Here is a 21,136-nt window from a genome sequence, read left to right as displayed (position 1 = left end):
GTAGAACTATGGAAAATTATGGACGAGAACAGCTTCCCTGGGAAGCTTACCAGACTGATCAAAGCAACGGTGGATGGTGTGCAAAACTGTGTGAAGATTTCGGGCGAACACTCCAGTTCGTTCGAATCGCGCCGGGGACTAAGACAAGGTGATGGATTTTCGTGCCTGTTGTTCAACATTGCGCTAGAAGGTGTCATGCGGGGAGCCGGGTGTAACAGCCGAGGTACGATTTTCAACAGATCCAGCCAATTTATTTGCTTCGCGGATGACATGGACATTGTTGGCCGAACATTTGCAAAGGTGGCAGAACTGTACACTCGCCTGAAACGTGAAGCAACAAAAGTTGGACTGGTGGTGAATGCGTCAAAGACAAAGTACATGCTTGTGGGCGGAACCGAGCGCGACAGGGCCCGCCTGGGAAGCAGTGTTACGATAGACGGGGATACCTTCGAGGTGGTCGAGGAATTCGTCTACCTCGGATCCTTGCTAACGGCTGACAACAACGTTAGTCGTGGAATACGAAGGCGCATCATCTGTGGAAGTCGGGCCTACTACGGGCTCCAGAAGAAACTGCGGTCGAAAAAAAATTCGCCACCGCACCAAATGTGTCATGTACAAGACGTTAATAAGACCGGTAGTCCTCTACGGACATGAAACATGGACAATGCTCGAGGAGGACTTGCAAGCACTCGGAGTATTCGAGAGACGGGTGCTTAGGACCATCTTTGGCGGTGTGCGAGAAGATGGTGTGTGGCGGCGAAGAATGAATCATGAGCTCGCCCAACTCTACGGCGAACCCAGTATCCAGAAGGTAGCTGAAGCCGGAAGGCTACGATGGGCAGGACATGTTGCAAGAATGCCGGACAGCAACCCTGCAAAGATGGTGTTCGCTTCCGATCCGGCAGGTACGAGACGGCGTGGAGCGCAGCGAGCGAGATGGGCAGACCAGGTGCAAAACGACTTGGCAAGCGTGGGGCGTATCCAAGGATGGAGAGATGCGGCCTCGAACCGTGTATTGTGGCGTCAAATTGTTGATTCAGTGTTATCTGTTTAGATGTAAACTAAATAAATGTAATGAATATACGATTGCTGGTTTGCTGGGAATCGCTGTTATTCAGAATAACGTCATACCATAAACGGCTTTTTCAGGTATTCATATGAAAGATACACTACTACTCTTCCCGCTTTGTATCGCAGCTCCTACTTTGCCTAAGTCGATCCTATTCGAATCGTATTTCTATTCATATTCCTTTCTTACTAAAACTTTTACTTGTCCAAATTATATTTTTAATTTTCAATGTCTTTTCATCCGAAACGCAAACAGTGAAGGCTGAGACAAACATCTCAGAACCCCAAATGACTCAACTGTATTGATATTTTGCCTAATTCAGCAATTTTCGTTTAAATTTTGGTGTATTTTTTTAAATCAACTTTTGGATTTTGAAATAGATTTTTTTAGTGTAGGGCTCAACTTGTAATTTTGTAAATATGTTTTTGTAATTCCTGATCATAATATCTGGTTTACAATTCGTCTTTGAGTGATAAAACGGCCTACTTTTCCATACCAAATAAAAGGATGCTTTAATGAACATTATGCAACTCAAACGGGTTTCATAATATTCATAATAACACTCATTTGGGTGCTATAATGAAAAACCAACACCAGAACAGTCGTTACGTGACTACATTTTACTAAATTAGCTTGGGTTAAGTGCTCAAATAGTGTATTCTATGCGCCCCGTAATAAATTAAATAGTTTGGCGGTCATGAAACCCAAAATTTCCAAAGGCAAGTACATCTATCGCTTCACGGCTCATTGAAGTTTGCAATGTGGCACGGTAACATGGAATCTGATTTTTCTCCGTATATTAGGGTGGTTCAAAAAATCGATTTTGCTCCACAGTGCTCATCTGATTCATTACCATATTCTGAGTGTCCTCTGACAATTTGAGCTCATTTGGATTAAAACTGATTTAGCACAAGCCGTTTCAAGTTTGCATGCAAATTAGCATGGGGAAATTTTTTTTTTTCATTATACTATTAATGACGTTTCCCCATTAAGCGCAGGTTTGAAGAGAACCTACATAGCTCAAAGGGATACTCAACAGCTTTCACCCAACGAAAACCGCATGTTGATTAATCGTCCCAATAATTAGTAACCGATTTTAAGACAGGTTGCGAACGAGGTTGCGAATCTTTAGTCATGATCGTTAAACTTCTTTGAGGGCATCACTGAAATGTGCAGTGCAGCATAGTAGCCTGAATTTATGGGTGCTATATTTTGCGCCACGAGCAGCAATGTTGCCTGTTGATGAGTTATGCAGTTAGCTCCAGAAAACTACTGTTTAGATTAAATTCGATTACTAATTATTGGGGCGGTTAATCAACATGCGATTTTCGTTGGGTGAAAGCTGTTGAGTATTCCTTTTAGATGTGTAGGTTTTCTTTTAACCTGCGCTTAATGGGGAAGCGTCATAATTAGTATAATGAAAAAAAATAATTTCCCCATACTAATTTGCATGCAAACTTGAAACGGCTTGTGCTAAATCAATTTTAATCCATATGAGCTAAAATTTTCAGAGGACACTCAGAACATGGTAAAGAATCAGATGAGCACTGTGGAGCAAAATCGATTTTTTGAACCACTGTGGAGCAAAATCGATTTTTTGAACCACCCTATTGTATATCGACTTCAAGTGCAAGGTCGTAATCAGTGTCTCGTTCATGATAAATACTACGAGGCATTATACAGACAGTTGTGGGCCCTCCTTAGCCGTGCGGTAAGACGCGTGGCTACAAAGCAAGACTATGCTGAAGGTGGCTGGGTTCGATTCCCGGTGCCGGTCGAGGCAGTTTTTTTTTAATCTTTTGTTTATTTGAAAGGCTCATTTGCCGTAAAGCGCTACGGAGCCAAAATCATGTTTCTAGTACAATTTTAAAGTCGAGGCAGTTTTCGGATTGGAATCGTGTTAGCCTCATGATATACGAATGCAAAAATGGTAACTTGGCCTAGAAACCTCGCAGTTAATAACTGTGGAAGTGCTTAATGAATACTAAGCTGCGAGGCGGCTCTGTCCCAGTGTGGGGATGTAATGCCAATAAGAAGAAGAAGAAGATTATACAGACAAACACATGGAACACGTACTCATCAGATTCATAGTCTTACAAACATTAACGACATATGCTATTTGCCTCAAATTAGGCAAATCACAAACCGATGGCGGTAGTAAGCAAACGCCCATCTCGAGTTCAAGCGAAACCAATTCGCGCGCCACGAGTGATTGATTGACCAACTAATGATTATTTAAATTAACCGGTAGCCAATGAAATACTCTCAAGTGTTATGTCTGTGGCTTTATAATCATTCTGGATTATATCGCTGAAATATGAAAAACCGACTAAAAAATCAGTTTGGCTTTTCCCGATCCACGTTCACAGCATTAGGATTTCCTAGAAAATTAAAAATCATTTGAGGTAGATTTCACCTGCATTACTCTACTGGTTATACGGTGAAGCATTAACATGCTTATAAACGGTACTGCACCGTGAAGAGTACCTCTCGCATAAGAGTGCTGAAGCGAATTCACCCAAGTGGGTACCGAGAGCGAATGTATCGAGTTTTCATACGGTGGGTCCACATATACAGATCCACAAAGTGTTCCACCATTCTGCACTGGTCGTACCGATACTGGGAATCGTACTTTCGTCCACCCATCAGGGAAAGAGCAAAAATGACAGTGTGCTGCTCTGCGTTCAGTTCAGTTATCTTCGGTTCGCGGTTCGACGCGGTAGTGGTGCTTCGCCTATGTTCCACTTGTGGCAGTGTGGGGCAGCAAAAAACTATCCTCGAATAGTAGCACGGTAATGATGGGTTAGATTTTAATTACCATAGCATCATTATGATACGCGAACCTTGACAAAAGTATAAATGCTAAGCTTCGGGCAATACAGAGTGAGGATATATCGTTTACCAAATGACTTATTTGATTAACAAATACCATCTCTGCATCGTGCATACGTCTGTGAATTATATTTTTGCAATCGTGAAAAGCTGTGTGCAACGAACTGAGTGACAATATTGCAGCTGTATTTCGCAGATAGTACGACGGTGATGCATTTGTTAGTAGACGGTCTGCCGGTTGTATTGAATCGATTAATATGAACATAAGACGGTACTCTACTAGCAGAGGACCGGCTTGAATAAAATCAATGTAAATAAAGCATCCTAAATGAGTGAAGTGGGCAATCGCACATGCGTACTGGTATCGTTACGTATCGTGCAGTATGTTCATCAGCATGATGTTTAGCGACATGTTTTTGGCTGTGCATTATGAAAGCATGTTTGTACGCCATGCAACGGCCTTTACCACAGAGAACAGACATAAGGGATCATAAAAAGTTTTGTTGAAAACTTGTGTAAAGCTCCTCAGTACCGCCAACGCAGACTGCCCGATCTCAAGCGATAATTTATAATTTCTTTGAGCATAATATTAACTTTTCGACCTCAACGGTAAGATTGACTTATGTGAAAAGTATCTAAAATTTATATAAACTATACTATGAATAAATTATTTGGGAGATGCTGTAGCAGCACGTTTTAAATTCATACGGATGAGATTCAGCCTAATTTCAGTCGAGTAGGTAGCATTTACTATGTTTAATTACACCCGCAATTTAATTAATATTTGCGAAACAATTATGCCAAATAGCTACACTGGAGTCGCTTTTTACACGGGTAGATTTAATAAATTTCTCGGCCTATTTCAATTTTCACAGCATTTAAATACATCCTGATTTTTCTTCGAAATTCAAGGGTTTTCTCGTGGTGTCAACTCAATGGTCCAATAGACATACAAATGCCAGAAATATCCTGAAACAAACCGCGTAAAAAGCGATCCCAGTGTATTTGCTTCAAACAATGCTTTGCAGTCTCAGCCAAATCAATTAGTCGGAATGATGCTCTTTAATTGGGTTGCGATTTGTTCCATTTAGAGACTGCCTTCATCTATGCTGTACTGTACATATAACATAGCAGGGCCATTACACCCTTGCATATTGGAATTCATTTACTTATACAGTTATTTAACTAAATTTAAAATTCAATGCAGCTATCCTGTGTAAGCCTGCGAATAATTTTTGAAGAAGGGAAAAAAAAAATGAAAATAAAAAAAATCCATTTGAAATTTTTACAGTGAAAAAATGACGGCAATGCATCAACATTTTTGATATTTACTTTAATTTCAACTGCATACATAATATGAAATCCAAAACTTTTACTTCAACCAAATGTAATTGCAGTATGTTTGAAAGTTATTTTTATAATCTGGGAAGGTTTTGGCGACTCTCCATACGTTTACCTTTTGCTTTTGCTTTTTCTTCAGACGATCTAAACTCTCCGGTGATGATATGACCTCTGAGCCTGCACATATTCTTCTTCTCTTGGAGACACCTGTTGATGGCTGTTGTTTCACGTACTCAAGAAGAATTTCCTCGAAAGATTTTGTTGGTTTAGTGTTTGTGGGAGAAATATAGTTTACGATACGATTCACTCGAACTATCCAGAGCTGGCATTATATTTTCGTCATTCAGCGGTTTGTTAACTTTGTTTGCCTTTTGAAACCTTTCCCAAGCTCTTAGCTCATATTTCTCGTAGGGAATCATCGTATCACAATATGGATAGATCCCAGATTTACCAAACCCACTTTTCATTATATCTCTTCCCACATTGTTCCATTTTCGAGAAATAATGCTGCAAAACACTCATTGTTCTTTCGTTGCCACGCTATGACTTCTTTGTTAGAGTTCAGTTTTAGTGGTTTGACTACCGATAAGTCCATCGGCTGAAGTAAATGACTGGTATGCGAAGGAAGTTTCAATATGATCACTTGTTCTGCTAAGGCTTTCTAAATAAGTGTCAGTGGTCTTGCTTTCGGAACTGCTTTTAAAAATCGATGGAAATAGTTTTCAAATACGACTTTTTCCATCCATCCGTCTTGAGTGGCAGCGTATGACATTCCGGGAAATTGTTCACTACCTTTAACTGTCCAAGAGTCCCAAACACGTTTTCCTTTGAAAATAATCAATGAGGGCAGCTTATCTCTAGCTGCATTTTCACCGAGCAGGGCAGAGACATTTTCTCTGCCTGGACCAGCAGTTACACGATGAGCTGCAGCCACTTTTTTTCCGACCACTTTCACTCGAGATGGATCTATGTTGTATATTCGTTCAGGAGGAATGCCCATAGTGTTCTCTTCCAGAAGCTCAAAATATTCTGCTATTTCAAAGGGATCAACACTTCTCTTCCAAGCGATTTTTACTACTTGTGGTTTCTTTTGGGATAGTCGGTGTCGTCGCATAATACTCCTGAAGTAATCTTTTCCTGGTACACAATTTTTAAACGGGGTATTGATGTTGTTTTCCTTTAGATACACACCAAAAAAATTTGACTTTTACTGGTAATGTAATCAATGAAACTAATGTAAATACAGATCATGTAATCGTTTTCTCAATGTAATTATGCGTTGAAAATCATGCACATAAACAGAGCATGAATTAAACCGTATAAATACATCACCTTTCCATTATTCCTACATTCTATTGAAAACAATACTTTATTCACCCTGAAAATTCATTTATAAACCATTAAGTTTACATGATATTATGTGAACCGAAACTAAAGATGGCCACGCTTGCTACGATCACGGTAGAATGTAAACAAAACATTCAATTAGCTGCAAATGCAGCGGGAAACGTTCGTTTTCGACCACCGTCATACTAAAGTGAGGTTTTTTGATTATACTACTACAAAGCAGCATCCATGATGCTACATTTCATCGGTGTACTTCATCAGGCGTTTTCTTAAATCGATGGAAAAACTTCAAATTCTTGCACTTCATCCAGTCAGATATTTCCTCTTGACGATGCGCATGCGCTTACTCAGAGCATGTAAATTTACATTACCTAACTAGAACTCGATCACGACAGGTTCGATACTGTATGATTGAATCACCATAGCTCAGAACCTGTTACTCTTTGGACAACGTTGGTTTCAAGAAGTGAAGACGGTTGAGTGGTATCAGAACGGGCTATCACTCTGCGGACCTTAGTTCGATTCTCATGTTAACCGTTTTTTTATTTATATAGCATAAAATAGAACATGTAAATTTAAAACAACACATAAATTTGAGATGATAAATGATGCAAAGATAAAATAAAATGTAAATTTCTATCGTTTATCATGCTCCAATTATGTGCATGATATTTGATGTAAATGTACATGATTCGTTCGAACAGTGTACTGTCCAATCGCCAAGAGTTTATCGTGCTTGGACAGGTCGAACCCCCACCTATTCATTGTTTTAATATTGGAAGCTATCTTGGCCTCAACATTCCATGGTATTGCTGTGTCCCTACCTAGACTGGAGCTTTTCAATCCACGCCTTCCTTTCAGATGGTTATTCAGTGTGGACACTGGGATACCATAAAGCTTCGATGCTTCTGTTTGTGAGACTGCATTGCTCCTAATTGCTTCCAGAGCTTTGAACAGGTCATGCTTTGGGTATTTCGCACGCGTTGTTTTCCGGCGATAGTTCCAATCCGAACCATGTTTACCTGGAAACATATTTCTTATCAATGATTTTTCACCTGTCCCTGCACCTGTAGTGTAATACGCAACATGGTTTAATTTGTATTTTTCAACCGAACATCATACATTATTAACATTTTTGTTGTTGATATTCGAAAATTATAAAGAAAATTAACTTACCAATGCACTAGGGGAGTATTTTTAAGCTTTTTACACAAAAAAAGAGAGTTGGACGACGATTCAACACACGCAGACTGGAAGATGTCACAGTGAAACGGTCCTTCGTTGAAGAACTGGAGACGCGTGCTGCAGATATTCCGGAAGGTGGCAGCGTGGAAGACCAATGGACCGCCATCAAGAATGCCTTCATCGCACCAGCGAAAACAATCTGGGCGAACTACGCACCCAGAGAAAACAATGGATGAGACCTGAAGGAAGATAGAGGAGCGAAGAGAAGCCAGATCCGCGATAGAGCGATCACAAGCCAGAGGAGCCAAAGTCTTAGCCCGTCAACGATACGCGGCACTTGAGAAGGAATTAAAACGCTCATGTCGACGGGACAAGCGAGCGTGGGCAGACTCTCTGGCCGACGAAGGAGAGAGAGCTGTCGCAACCGGGGACATTCACCTCCTCTACGATGTCTCACGACGCTTAAGCGGGGCGGAAATGAATGCACCGATGCCTGTGAAAGACGCGAATGATCAGTTATTGACCGATCCAACTGACCAGCTGAAACGCTGGTTCGAGCACTTCGAACAACTTTTTCAAGTGTAAGCCAGGCCATCACCACCTCGGCATGATCTGCCTAGGATCCGACGTATAATACGTGTCAACACCGAAGCTCCATCACTGCTAGAGATTCAAACAGCCATCCAAACCATGAAATCGAATAAAGCCCCAGGGGTCGATCCCATATCAGCCGAGATGCTCAAAGCTGACCCCATGATATCCGTTCAACTACTGCATCGTTTATTTCGTAATATCTGGGACACCGCAACTTTCCCGGTCGACTGGATGCAAGGTATCTTAGTGAAGGTGCCCAAAAAGGGTGACTTGACTGTATGCGATAACTGGCGAGGCATTATGTTGCTGTGTACCGTTCTCAAAGTTCTATGCAAAATTATCCTAGCCCGGATTCAGGAGAAGATCGATGCGATTCTCCGGCGGCAGCAGGCCGGATTCCGTGCCGGAAGATCCTGTGTGGACCATATTGTCACGCTCCGCATCATTCTGGAGCAGGTCAACGAATTTCAAGAGTCCCTTTACTTGGTATTCATTGACTACGAAAAAGCTTTCGACCGTCTCAATCACGAGAATATGTGGGGCGCCCTGAGACGCAAGGGGGTTCCTGAGAAAATCATCGGCCTCATCGAAGCACAGTATGAGGCCATTTCGTGTAGAGTGCTGCACAATGGGGTCCTATCCGACCCTAGGATGTATTCTATCACCGTTACTGTTCCTCATTGTAATCGACGAGATTCTGGTAGATGCGATTGACCGTGAACCAAACGGCGGACTGTTACGGCAGCCTATAACCATGGAGCACCTAAACGACTTCGAATTGGCTGATGACGGCGCTCTGATATGCAGCTCAACGACTTTGCCGAGCACTCCTCTTCGACAGGTTTAGTCATCAACGTCAACAAAACCAAATCGTTGATTGTAAACACGGTGACTCCTTCCAGTTTCACAGTAGCCGGGCAACCAGTGCAGAATGTTGAAAGCTCCAATATCTTGGTAACCATATGGCGTCAGACGGCGGTACCAAGATCGACATAGGCGCACGGATCAAGAAAGCAAGGGCTGCCTTTGCGAGTTTAAGAAATATCTGGAAAAACAGGCAGATAAGTGAACGCACCAAAATACGAATTTTCAACTCTAACGTGAAATCTGTGCTGTTATACGTTAGCGAAACATGGTGTGTATCAGTGGAGAACACTCAACGGCTGCAGGTGTTCATTAACAGATTATTATTATTAAAATCTTTATTAAAGAGGTTTTTAGCCCAAGGCTAGTTCACCTCCGAAACCATTAACAGATGCCTGCGGTATATCTCAAACAATGAGCTCCATCGTCGTTACTCTACGTAGGGGCGGAAACGAAATCTGTAAACAAGCATTAGACTGGAACCCAGCGGGACATCGCAGCAGAGACCCAGAGGCTCATGGCGGCGAAGTCTCAATAAAGAAATAAAAGAAGTCGGCCGAAATCTAACCTGGCAACAGGTTAAAGCGATAGCGGGGCAACGCTCAGATGGGGATCTTTCAAGTCGGCCCTTTGCACCACCGGAGGTGTACAGGATCCATAAGTAAATTTACATAAAACGAACAGTGGGTAATGTCTGTGACATAACCGCTAAGTGGACGTAGGACTTGACTTGACCATGCCTTTAAGATACATAATATGTCCAAATTTCTCACATCAACTATTTTGGATAAATAATCGGCGTTGCATACCAGACGAGCTCGGTGGTCTAGTGGCTACCGCTTCTGCCTTATAAGCAGGAGGTCGTGGGTTCAATTCCAGGCTCGTCCCTTTCCTACTTTGTATTTCTATCATAGTTCTTTCTGTGTTTCACGTTCTACCAACACAATTCCTACTGTTATAACCTTCCACACTAACAATTCCAAAAAAAAATATCCCGTGGCACCTATGAGAGGTCGTAGAGTTCTCTGCCTCTTCCTTAAGTAGGTGTCCGACTAACCATCCTTCCCCTTCCCCAGCATTCGTAAGGACGTGACCAGGACAGATCTGGACTATTGGAGAGAGTGCATTGCTTCCATCTAAGAGATAGTGATTAGTCCCAAATCAATATCTGTGGTAACGGATGAAAGTGATGCTACTCTAACACAATAGTTCAGGCTTGTACCACCTACGAATTTGTGTGAATTGCTCAATGCTAATGCTAATGCTAATAATCGGCGTTGCATACCATACTTGTCAAAATCTTCTCATCAAACCGACACAGAAATCAAATCTACTTCGAACAAGAGTCATAAAAAAAATTCAGGAAGTATCTGTCCGGTCACGGAATATTAGCCTCGACAGTGGCAACCTTCCCACTGAAGGACTGCCTGAAATAGGCCACAAGTTGGCTCAGCAGGGGATGTAGACTGTATCTCAGCCCTTCCACTGAAGGGCCTCCTAATGCGTGCGATAGCGACTGAAGAACATTATTTTTAACTCTTAGAGCCTTGAAAAAGGCTGTTTGCTTCGGCTAAGTGCAAAAAGTAAGAAAACGATCTTTTCAAATAACCGCGAATTTCTAGCACTTTTCTTTTATACCTACTTAATTTTGAATCTTCTCTGCTTCCCAATTGGTGGGTCAATCAGCTAGTGTCTTGTATCCCGCTTCTTTGTCAGCCAAAGCGTCATCATCATCAACGCGTTCGAGAAGGGCTTCTTCTTTTTTACGCTTGTTGCTCGCTGCTGGCGTCTATTTCCTAACGGGACTTTTCGCTAGATACAGGCCAATAAGCCGGGCAAGCGAGCTTAGAATTGCAGTTCAGGTGGGAAGTACGTGTTCTTTTCTAAGACAACATTGTTAGTAGTAGAAGGAAGGAAACACCCGGACATGGGATTTCGGGTGATAAGACTTAGAATTGGTAACATGGGACGATCATTCAGTCACGTTCGCTTTGTGTGCGGTCAGTATCAAACAATGTTCATCTACATATTTTTTTACCAATGCCAAAAAATCCAACATTTGATGAAAAATCGATTGATAGTTCATTAATGTTTGAGCTGTTATCGGTGTTTTTTTTATCCAAATAAGATTATGTGAGAGATTTGGACATCTTATGAATCTTCAAAGGCATGGTCAAGCGAAGTCCTTCGTCCACTTCGCGGTTAAATCAGAAAAATTATCCACTGTTAGTTTTGACGCTATTTATGAAAATCACGCATAAAATTTTATCTCTAGAATATTGGATTTGGCACCCAAGTACAATTTCTATCCCGAAGGGTATTGAAAGCATTGATATTGATCTCTATTATTGGCTCTCTGAAGAACCGTTTGTTTTTGGACATACATGCTGCATCATGTGGCTTTTCTTCAGCCTGTCTCGGCTCAGCACCGATGCCGGCCGGTCTCGGCTCGACTCTGCTGCTGCTGCCGGTATCTGCTCAGCTGATAGCTCAGTACTGGCTAGGTATCGGCTGATGATGGTCGCTTCGATGGTGTCGAGCCGAAAAAGCGATCGGTGCAGACTTCATTCCCTGTTAAAAGGTGTGAGTGCTGTTCAATCGATGATGCGTTGCTTCGCTTGTCCCGGTCAGAATGAAAGGAAAAATTCGCGTTGCGCTATTTTATGGCTTCTCGGCAGACCCAGCGGCTGCTCATTCGCTGGTGTCTGCACCAATCAGAACGTGGTAATGGAATGATGCAAGAATTATGCGGTACCCATATTTATAGGTTCTCTTGATCTCAATGTTTTTCATTGAAAACAGTTTCATGCCTATTGAAACAAGTTTTTCGGGTCTTATGAGGCATAGACATGAAAGGCATACTTGAAATCTGTCGATTGAGGGGCTTACCGCAGAAATTCGTCCACTGAGACGAACGCTATTAACGTTTAAAATCTTTCAACACAGCGTAACGCGCTCGATTTGAATATTTTGAAATGACACCCGGTATAGTAAAGAGAGACGTAAGTCCTACGTCAAAACAATCAATTCAAGTATGCCATCAACCAACTTGCACTAAACTTAATCGCGAGTGGTAAACAAATTTGTTTCTCATACGTCAATGCGGTGCATTATCACATGACTTCCTCATCCATTGCAACACTGTAAATGGTACAAAGCGGCAGCGCATTGAAAAAAAAAATTCTTCGGGTTTTCTATGAAATATAGACATTTTTTTCACTTACCCCATTTACTCACTTACCACACTGACCCATATAATGCATGCATGGTTAGCTTTGAAGCCACGGGCCTTACCGCTAAGCTACGGGAGACTTTCCTTTTATTCCTATCTGGGTTCAGGAAACTGGATTTTTCTTTCTGTGTAACTTGAGAGGAGTTTCTCGACACGATCAATCCAAATCCGCAGCTAAAATTCTCGCAAGAGAAAGTGGGGCTCTACTTCTATCCTCCTCGACCTTGAAGGGATTACCGTGTATAATCCTCCAGGAATCGCCGACGCTTTCGATGACTATTTTGTGTCACTGACTTTATTCTTTTTATTATTATTGGCATTACATTCCCACACTGGGACAGAGCCGCTTCGCAGCTTAGTATTCATTAAACACTTTCACAGTTATTGACTGCGAGGTTTCTAAGCCAAGTCACCATTTTTGCATTCGTATATCATGAGGCTAGCACGATGATACTTTTATGCCCAGGGAAGGCGAGACAATTTCCAATCCAAAAATTGTCTAGACCAGCGCCGGGAATCGAACCCAGCCACCCTCAGCATGGTCTTGCTTTGTAGCCGCGAGCCTTACCGCACGGCTAAGCAGGGCCCTTTAGCAAGTGGATATTCCGCTGCCTTCTGGAATGCTTCTCGAGGTCGGATCTACAAGAGCACCAATCAATTAATCTATCAATTTTGACAGCAGAGTGTAGAGCTGTGGGAATCCTTCCTGGTCGAAATAATTATGGTACCCGCAATGTTGAATCATCTGCTACTGTCAGTGAAAGTGTCTTTCCAGAGCTTGATCATCCAGCTTTCTGGGACAAGTCGATCTCACTGACTTTGTGTACCAACTTGGTCAATTGTCGACGTCACGAGCAGCTTCAGGAAATCGGGAATCTCAGCTATCGGCAGCACCTTTCGTCCGAGCTATGGGATCAATTCCTTATTTCCCGGCCTAAAGGATGAAGAAACAACGTTTTAAAATCAAAATTATCGTTTGATTACCAAGACTGCATAGCCGAAATGTAGCATAATTACCCCGATCAGTCGAACTCCCATTGCAATTGTGTTGATAGTTACGCGATTTCTGATGGCCATGGATGGGGTTCTTCGGGACCTCCAACTCAACATCCATATTTTCGATCATGCAAAACATTCAATAGGTCGTCATTGATAATACCCCTGTGCAAACCAGAAATTAGATCCAAACAGCTGTCAATGTCATCCTCTGCTGGGAATCCTCAGTAGGGCTTGCCATGGCCACAAATAACATCATTTGTGGGCCTGTATGCAGCAGCAGACATCGCACATCAAGCCCCAGCATAAAACTGCAAGAGCAGCCCATCGACAATAGGAAGATCCTTAAAATTCTGGGAGAGTAAATCGACAGAGGGCCAACTTTACTCTTACAATACAGGTCCGTACAGGTTTGTTGCCGAACTAACTTCTTCAACCTCTTTAACTTCTTCAACTAACTAACTTCAACCGGCCCTCGCTAAGCCGCATAAAACATAGCAACATAGTTCTAGTGTGACCGAATCGCCGAATGGTAATTATTTATCAACTGTTTTAGGGTCGTACTATCTAAATTTCCTAGATAGTGATCAACGGACGATTTAAAATTCGTTCGTTCAGTTGCGGTAACGATGGTTACCACTCGTAATAATAACGGGTGACGTTGAACATCGAATGTAAAATGGGGTAGCAAAAGTGAGAACCAGAACGCCTTGGGCAACCAAGCCATTTCTAGCAGTAATCACCCCTTGATTAGCCAACAGCTGGTCGCTAAAGAGTCAGGTTGGGGTGGTTGATTGTTTGACTGTGTTGGTAAGCCGCAAGGCAGCCATTCTGAATGACATGTCATGAAGCCTTAAAGCCATTCGTCACCGTCACCGTTCTTTGGCACTCCATACAGTCGCTGCAAAGTTTTTTTGTCCGCTATGCCAATGCCAGGTTTGTCCTTGTCGTCGCCGTCCCTCGACAAGACACCAGCCGGCCGCCATTGAGCCACCATTCAGCCATTGCTAAGTTCATCTCTCTGTACGCCTCGCCAATGCCACTTCTATGCTTTATGCCATCACGGGTCTTCAAAAAGCCATCATCTTTAAGCCATTCAGTCGCTACAAAGTTCCTATCATTAAAACTTTCTTGCCATCGTTGCCATTCTTCGACAGGTCACCGTCAGGCCACCATCCAGCAACCACCCGTCCGCCATTTGGCTTACATTTAGCCGACTACAAATTCCGTAATAATTGGCCGCTACCAATATCCAAGTCGCAACTCCAAGTTCCCCAAAACGATGTGTGTTTGCATTGCCTCACCGTAACTGTCTTCACGTTGGTATTTCGCCAGCGCAGTGTTCGAAAGCGTACCGTCACCCGTAACCATCGAATAAAAAGCTCGAATGGAAAATCAAAATTTTTAATTAAGATCACCCCTCTTAAGCCCACGATCTGATAAGATCACCCTCCCTCCCGAGAACTTTCGTTTCCTTTCTTTTGTGTCAACCCCGGAAGCTTCCATTAGCTGTAGATACGGCAATTTAGAGCATAGGTGGAATTCTTCCTTTTCGTACCCCAGATTCACTGACGTTCCGATTTCCCATTTGGAAGTCGGATCAAGAGACTCCGGTAATAACCTGGCATTTTCCAACAGTCAGTTCTATACATCGTCTTTTCTGCCGAGATGTCGCTTTGACCACCCATCGAATAAGCCAATGTTCATTTTTTTTCAATTCCACAAGTGCAATCGCGGCATTTTAAGTAAAAACCGAAAACATCAGAATCAGAGCATCTTTGTCAACCCGCACCAGTCGACAACCATTGCCAGATTTCCGTGACGCTGCGGTGAGCCGAGGAACGAAACCGCAGACTTTTTGGCTGAAGTCGGTCATTAAGAGAAGGGTTAAACCTGGTCAGTCAGGTCAGGAGCACGTGGTCTTCGTATGTCCAAAATTTGAGGCACTACGAAGGGAAATAACCGGTTTAAGCTTGGAGAACGTTGTTGAGGAAATGTGTCGAGAGGAAAGCACTTGGAATGCGGTCGACAGGGTAGTATCGCGCATATCATCTGTTATGCAAAAGAAATGGCGCAACGACCAAAGAGAATCGGTACCGGGAGAAATTTTTTTGTCGGGGAACTCTCCGTCGGTGAAGGCTAGATCCACCGCCGGGGACTAGACTGAGTAGATCGCGACGAAATACCACCGGTGACGGGTAGTGAACCGGAAGCCCTATTCCACCGGCATCGTTGAACTGACCTTGGTACCCGGCTGGTTGGCTTCGGTATGGGAGAAACTCCTTCGCCGGGGAATTCTCTGTCGGAGTAGGCTAGATCCGCCCTCGAGGACTAGACCGAGTAGAACGCGAAGAATTAGTTGTTCAAAGTCGTCGAGACATCAACCACTTCAAAGTGGAGGCCAAGGAGAGGTGCTTAACAGCACAACAGGCCGACTTCTCCGAAGTAAAGCAGATTGGTAGTACCGGAGAAGTGCAGGCATCGACACAGAAAGATTTGATGATAAGCTCGAATGAGCTCGTAGTAGAAGACGCATCTTGCGGTCCCGGGGAGGAGCAAGATAGCAAAGCTTGAAAAGGAGGTTTTTTTTCCCCTCATTTGAGGTTTTTCCTCCCATCACAGTGAAAGCAAGTTTCCATAGAAACAAGGATTACCTAATTATATCTAACATAGCAGGCGTGAACCCCAGAGCCCAATCCCCCTAGCAGGCTGCAAGGGGTGATGGTGAATGTTTTCAAGCAGTTTTGCGAGAAAGTGCAGACATTAGTGTCATAACTCAATAAAAAAAAGCTTGATGAACTGGATGATGTCTGTATGTGCGTAGAGCCTGTCCACGTAAATTTCGGACAGTTAGATAATGTCTAATTGGTTTGTTGCCATTTCATCAACTTGGACGAGAGCATAGACATGCTGAAAGCAGCAGTGAAGCAAAAAGATTGAGCTGTCGTGTAAATCGATCGTTTCAGTAGCTGGTGAAAATGTTTAAAAATCACGTTAGAAGATGGGTGTCCGAAATTTAACGTGGACAGGCTTTATGTATGTGTGTATGTGTGTGTATGTGCGTATGTGTACAGATTTTGTAGTCACACTTTTTGGATTTTTTGTCCTAATTACTTACTTCATTCGACGGGAAATCTTGTCCCATTATTTGCTATTGAAAATTGGCCGGATCGGACTTCGGGATCAGAAGTTATGGCCAAAATACTATTTCTTATGCCCAAAACACGCTAAAAATACTCATTTTATTTTTTGCACAAGAAAGGCATCAACACCGCCCAAGTTCGAGGTTCTCCAATCAAATTACGGTATGTGGGACGCACTGATTATGAGGCCATCCTCGCAGTCATCATCTATTTTTTGATAGACGGAAGGACTTCAACCCCAGTCGAATTCCCTGCCACGGTTCCAGTGACTAACGGGCTAGGCATGGTCCTACTAGGGTCTTAAGCCTCAATTTGCGTTCACCTTTTTTGCTCCATTCAACTAGATTGAATTAAGCTTGTTTCGTAAGCTAAACTCAAAGGTTTCAGGTTCTGCATCAACCACAGTTATCATTTTTAAGAAAATTATTTTGAGCTTTTTAGTGGAATGTCTTCACTAGTCATAAGACGAGTTTGTATTATTATTTATTTATTCAGACTAAGGCCGAAGTAGCCTGTGCGGTATATAGAAGTCTTCTCCATTCGGCTCGGTCTATGGCTACACGTCGCCATCCACAAGTCATCTTCCATCTGATCAATCCACCTTGCCCGCTGCGCACCTCGCCTTCTTGTGCCCGTCGGATCGTTGTCGAGAACCATTTTCACCGGGTTACTGTCAAGACGATTTTGTACCATCCCATTTAATTCCACCACTTGATTGTACCTTGACAGATACGTATTTCGACCTCAACAGTAAGACCGTCTTCAGTGTCTCGTACTTGACTCGATTCATTTTTTTTTTTCATTTTATCGTCTATAAAAGACAATGCAATCTAATAATTTATTGACAAAGTCTCTAGAAATTCTTTGGATTGTTTTTTAGGCTTTCAGTTAAAAAAAATCCTATTCCTTCAAATACCATCGAAAATTGCATTCCGTAGGAATGCAGAGTTTCCAGAATTTTTTTTTCCACAAATCTAGGACAAAATTTCAGGAATTTTTTAGGAGTTTCCGAACGAATTCCTAACGCAATTTGTAGGGGAAGTTCTGAAGGCATTTCGACTGACCTCGATAGGCCATCATTCCAACGCTATTCAGCCACTGCAAAGCTACTATCAGTCCTGAATTCCAGCCGCCGTTGCCATCCATTGACAGACCATCGTCCTGGCACAACGCACCCGTTTTCAAAGCTCGCATTATTCGAAACTATCCCTTGCCGTTCGTCGTACTTTGATAGGCCGCACTTCGGCCGCGACATATCCCGCTTTTATTTGAGGTTTCTGGCCGTCAACTGGGAAACTGGGAAACTGCTGAGTTCTGGGGAATGTGTCTGCGGACCTTCTGGGTGGAATCGGTAATCAATTAAGTTGTTTTCCCTTATCTGTCCCTTTGACTAACGCGAATACATGTATCAAGGATGTTGTCAGCTAGGATTAGATGAAACAATAAACTCAACTATATAAACCAGTTGATCATCCCTCTTCGTACCGGACCTACTCGCGGTTCGCTCCGGAGCACGTCATCTGCCGGTACGATCCTCGATCGAATTACGGGATCTATGGCACCGGCAAAACACCCTGTCCGATAACGACGCCAGCCTTGCCGCCCTCATCTGTTTTATAACCATATTGAATTGGTCAAGTTTCGTAAGCCAGGCTCAAAGGTTTCAGGTTCTGAATCCACTACGGTTAGTTTTTTTTATTCCATCAGGTCAGTTTCTGTACTAATAAAATTACTATCGATCACAGAAATAAAGAATAATAAAAATTATACAAATTTGAGCTGGCTTGAGAAATTATTGATCTTTGATAGCTACATATCATGAGTGTATAAAGATGATAAGTGAGAGAATTTTTCATTTTTCGCGATGCCATATTCTAGATAGAAAAATTTGATTCAAATCAATGTTTTTTTTTCTAGATGACCCTCACTAGCCAATCTCCATTAACCGAAATGGTTACAAACGATGCCACCGAAGTGGCCATTCCACTGATGGACGTCTCATCCACCGTGCTGTCGTTCGAAAATCTCAACTATTCCGTCCAGCAGGGCTCCAAACGTATTCTGCAGGATGTTTCCGGTTTGTTTCGTTCTGGTCGATTAGCGGCCATTATCGGACCTTCTGGGGCGGGGAAATCATCGCTGCTAAATGTGCTCAGCGGATTCCAGTGAGTATAATCCTAAGAATGGAATTCCCAGGTCAACTTTTTTTTTATTTTTTGCATGTCTGTTATCAATCATTTTTCAGGGTACAAGGAATGGAAGGCAGAATTCTGGTGAACAATGAAAGCGTCGATCGTGAACGATACCGGCAGATGGTGGCCTACAACCCGCAGGAGGTGATGCTTTTGCCGACAATTACTGTCACAGAGACCTTGCTGTACGCAGTCGACCTGCGTATGTCACCCAGCGTGTCAAGATTTCAGAAAATAAAAATAGTCAACGACATCATTGCGTTGCTGGGTTTGGAGGAGTGTGCCCACCGACAAGCCCGGGTACTGTCCGGAGGCGAGAAGAAACGGCTTTCGATCGGACAGGAGTTGGTGTCCAATCCCAAAATAATGTTCTTTGATGAACCGACCAGCGGCCTGGACAGCGAATCGTCGTATCAAGTGATGTCCTATTTGAAGGACTTGGCGCGGCAAGGACGATGCATCATCAGTGTGGTTCATCAGCCTAGTTCGGATCTGTTGGAACTGTTCGACGATATCTACGTGGTTGCTGAAGGGCAGTGTTTGTATAAAGGGCCTCTGGAAGATCTGACTACTGCCTTCGCAGATGTGGGTTTGATATGCCCGCAGTATTTTAATCGAGCCGATTTTGGTAATCCAGTTGTATGATAAAATAGTTTTGTGCAATTTGATAACATTCCCGTATTTCAGTCATCAAAATGGCCTCAAAGTCATGTAACGAACGCGAAAAAGTACAATTGCTGAAGGATCGTATGAAAGCAGCACCCATTGAGAACGGTGAGTATCCTGATGCTGCTACTAAATTTTTTATTGCATTTGTTCTAATTTTTCCGCAGGTTACAACAACAACAAACAGGATGGGAATCTAGAACCGAAAATGGCCGATAGGAATGATGAAACATCACAGTACGCCATTTCTCAATGGCGTCAGTTCGCCATTCTTACACATAGAACATTTCTGGGTACCATCCGTAACTTCACACTGACTGTGCTGAGATTTATTGGTCACATTTTGTATGGAGTCATTATCGGCACAGTCTATTATCAAATCGGAAATGATGGGGCCAAAGTTATCTCAAACGTATCCTATTTTATGATGATACTTCTGTTTATCGTATTTGCTAACTCTATGACTGTCGTCCTCACATGTAAGCTGGATTTCCCAACATTTCACATAGTCTGATTAACAAATACGTAATAACTTTTAGTCCCACTGGAGATGGCCGTGTTCATCCGGGAGTACAAGTCCAACTGCTATTCGGTCGGAGCCTATTTCTTCTCAAAGATCGTTGCGGACTTCCCACTCATGATCGGCGGGGTGATCTGTTTCCACTTCATTGCTTACTACATGACGGGGCAGGTCGACGAAACCTATCGGATGTTGATTTTCTTGAGCATGTGCCTGCTGGCTGGGTGGTATGCGCAGATCTACGGAATGCTCGGAGGTTGTCTGTTCCCGATCGACGTGAGTCCTTTCATTGTGCCTATCACGTTGATGCCGGCGGTCCTGTTCAGTGGTTACTTCATCCGCTACGACGAACTGTTCGATGTGTTCAAACCGCTGACGTACATTTCGCCGGTTCGATTCGCCCTGGAGGGAGTCTCGCTGGCGTCCTACGGTTTCGGGAGGAAGGACTTGAACTGCAATGAGATATTCTGCTACTACCGGAAAGCAAGGAAGATCCTTGAGATGCTGGATATGGAGAAGAGCTCCATATGGGTGGATGTAGGGGGGTTGGCATTTATTATTATAGGATTGCATATTGTGGTATATGCTAGCTTACGCTTTAAGGTACGGTAATGATACATGTAAGGTAACATATGTGTAAATTTGTAGTAGAGGGTTTAAGGCAAATTAGTTTTACCTAATTTTCATTGGATTGATACTCTCCTCTTATGACTAAAATAAAAACTCTCCCCAAAACATTTAGAAATTTTTCATAAAAAATTAGAAGAAATCATGGTACGGGCAACAAATAAATATAAAATTTCCACAAAGAATTTTTCACAAAACAAAAATACATTATCACTTTTAAAAGCATAAATTGCAATTATAAAAGAAGAAGTTTCCGTAAAGAAATTAAAACGCTGCACGAAAAAAAAAATTGTGGAAAATGTTGTTATTGTTTATTACTTATTTATTTATTTATGGAAATTTTGTATTTTTTCCGTGGAACATGCTTTTTGTGAAAAATTATCAATGGCTTAAAGAAATTATGCATTATTTATGGAAATTTTATTTTTATTTTTTGCCCACACTCTGATTTCTTTATTGGTAATTTCCTATTTTTTATGGAAAATTTATAATTCTTCATGGACTTTTTATTTTGATGCCCTCCTTTTA

General features: G+C 42.5%; 1 protein-coding gene across 3 annotated transcripts; it reads left to right on the top strand.

Moving 5' to 3' along the window:
- The first annotated feature begins 3,763 nt into the window (after positions 1-3,763).
- Positions 3,764-20,718, top strand: LOC134203945 (ATP-binding cassette sub-family G member 1-like). Of its 3 annotated transcripts, none has more exons than XM_062678782.1 (6): positions 3,764-3,861; positions 18,521-18,768; positions 18,849-19,423; positions 19,483-19,569; positions 19,629-19,940; positions 20,001-20,718. In XM_062678782.1, the coding sequence occupies exons 2-6, from the start codon at positions 18,521-18,523 to the stop codon at positions 20,591-20,593; spliced, it is 1,815 nt and encodes a 604-aa protein (XP_062534766.1). In that variant the 5' UTR covers positions 3,764-3,861; the 3' UTR covers positions 20,594-20,718. The 3 variants fall into 3 exon arrangements, with proteins under 3 accessions (XP_062534766.1, XP_062534765.1, XP_062534767.1); XM_062678781.1 differs by lacking the exon at positions 3,764-3,861 and adding an exon at positions 3,992-4,108; XM_062678783.1 differs by lacking the exon at positions 3,764-3,861 and adding an exon at positions 4,241-4,510.
- Positions 20,719-21,136: the final 418 nt, after the last annotated feature.

This window comes from Armigeres subalbatus, unplaced genomic scaffold (genome assembly GCF_024139115.2).
Source record: "Armigeres subalbatus isolate Guangzhou_Male unplaced genomic scaffold, GZ_Asu_2 Contig297, whole genome shotgun sequence".
Lineage (NCBI taxonomy): Eukaryota > Metazoa > Arthropoda > Insecta > Diptera > Culicidae > Armigeres > Armigeres subalbatus.
This window is presented reverse-complemented; position numbering and strand designations above follow the sequence as displayed.

What these genes read in the sequence shown, in the direction of transcription:
- LOC134203945 (XM_062678782.1), top strand. Translation starts at nt 18,521, where the DNA reads ATGACCCTCACTAGCCAATCTCCATTAACCGAAATGGTTACAAACGAT. An exon ending in AATGTGCTCAGCGGATTCCA is followed by an intron (nt 18,769 to 18,848) that starts GTGAGTATAATC and finishes ATCATTTTTCAG; the next exon opens with GGTACAAGGAATGGAAGGCA. An exon ending in TTTTAATCGAGCCGATTTTG is followed by an intron (nt 19,424 to 19,482) that starts GTAATCCAGTTG and finishes CCCGTATTTCAG; the next exon opens with TCATCAAAATGGCCTCAAAG.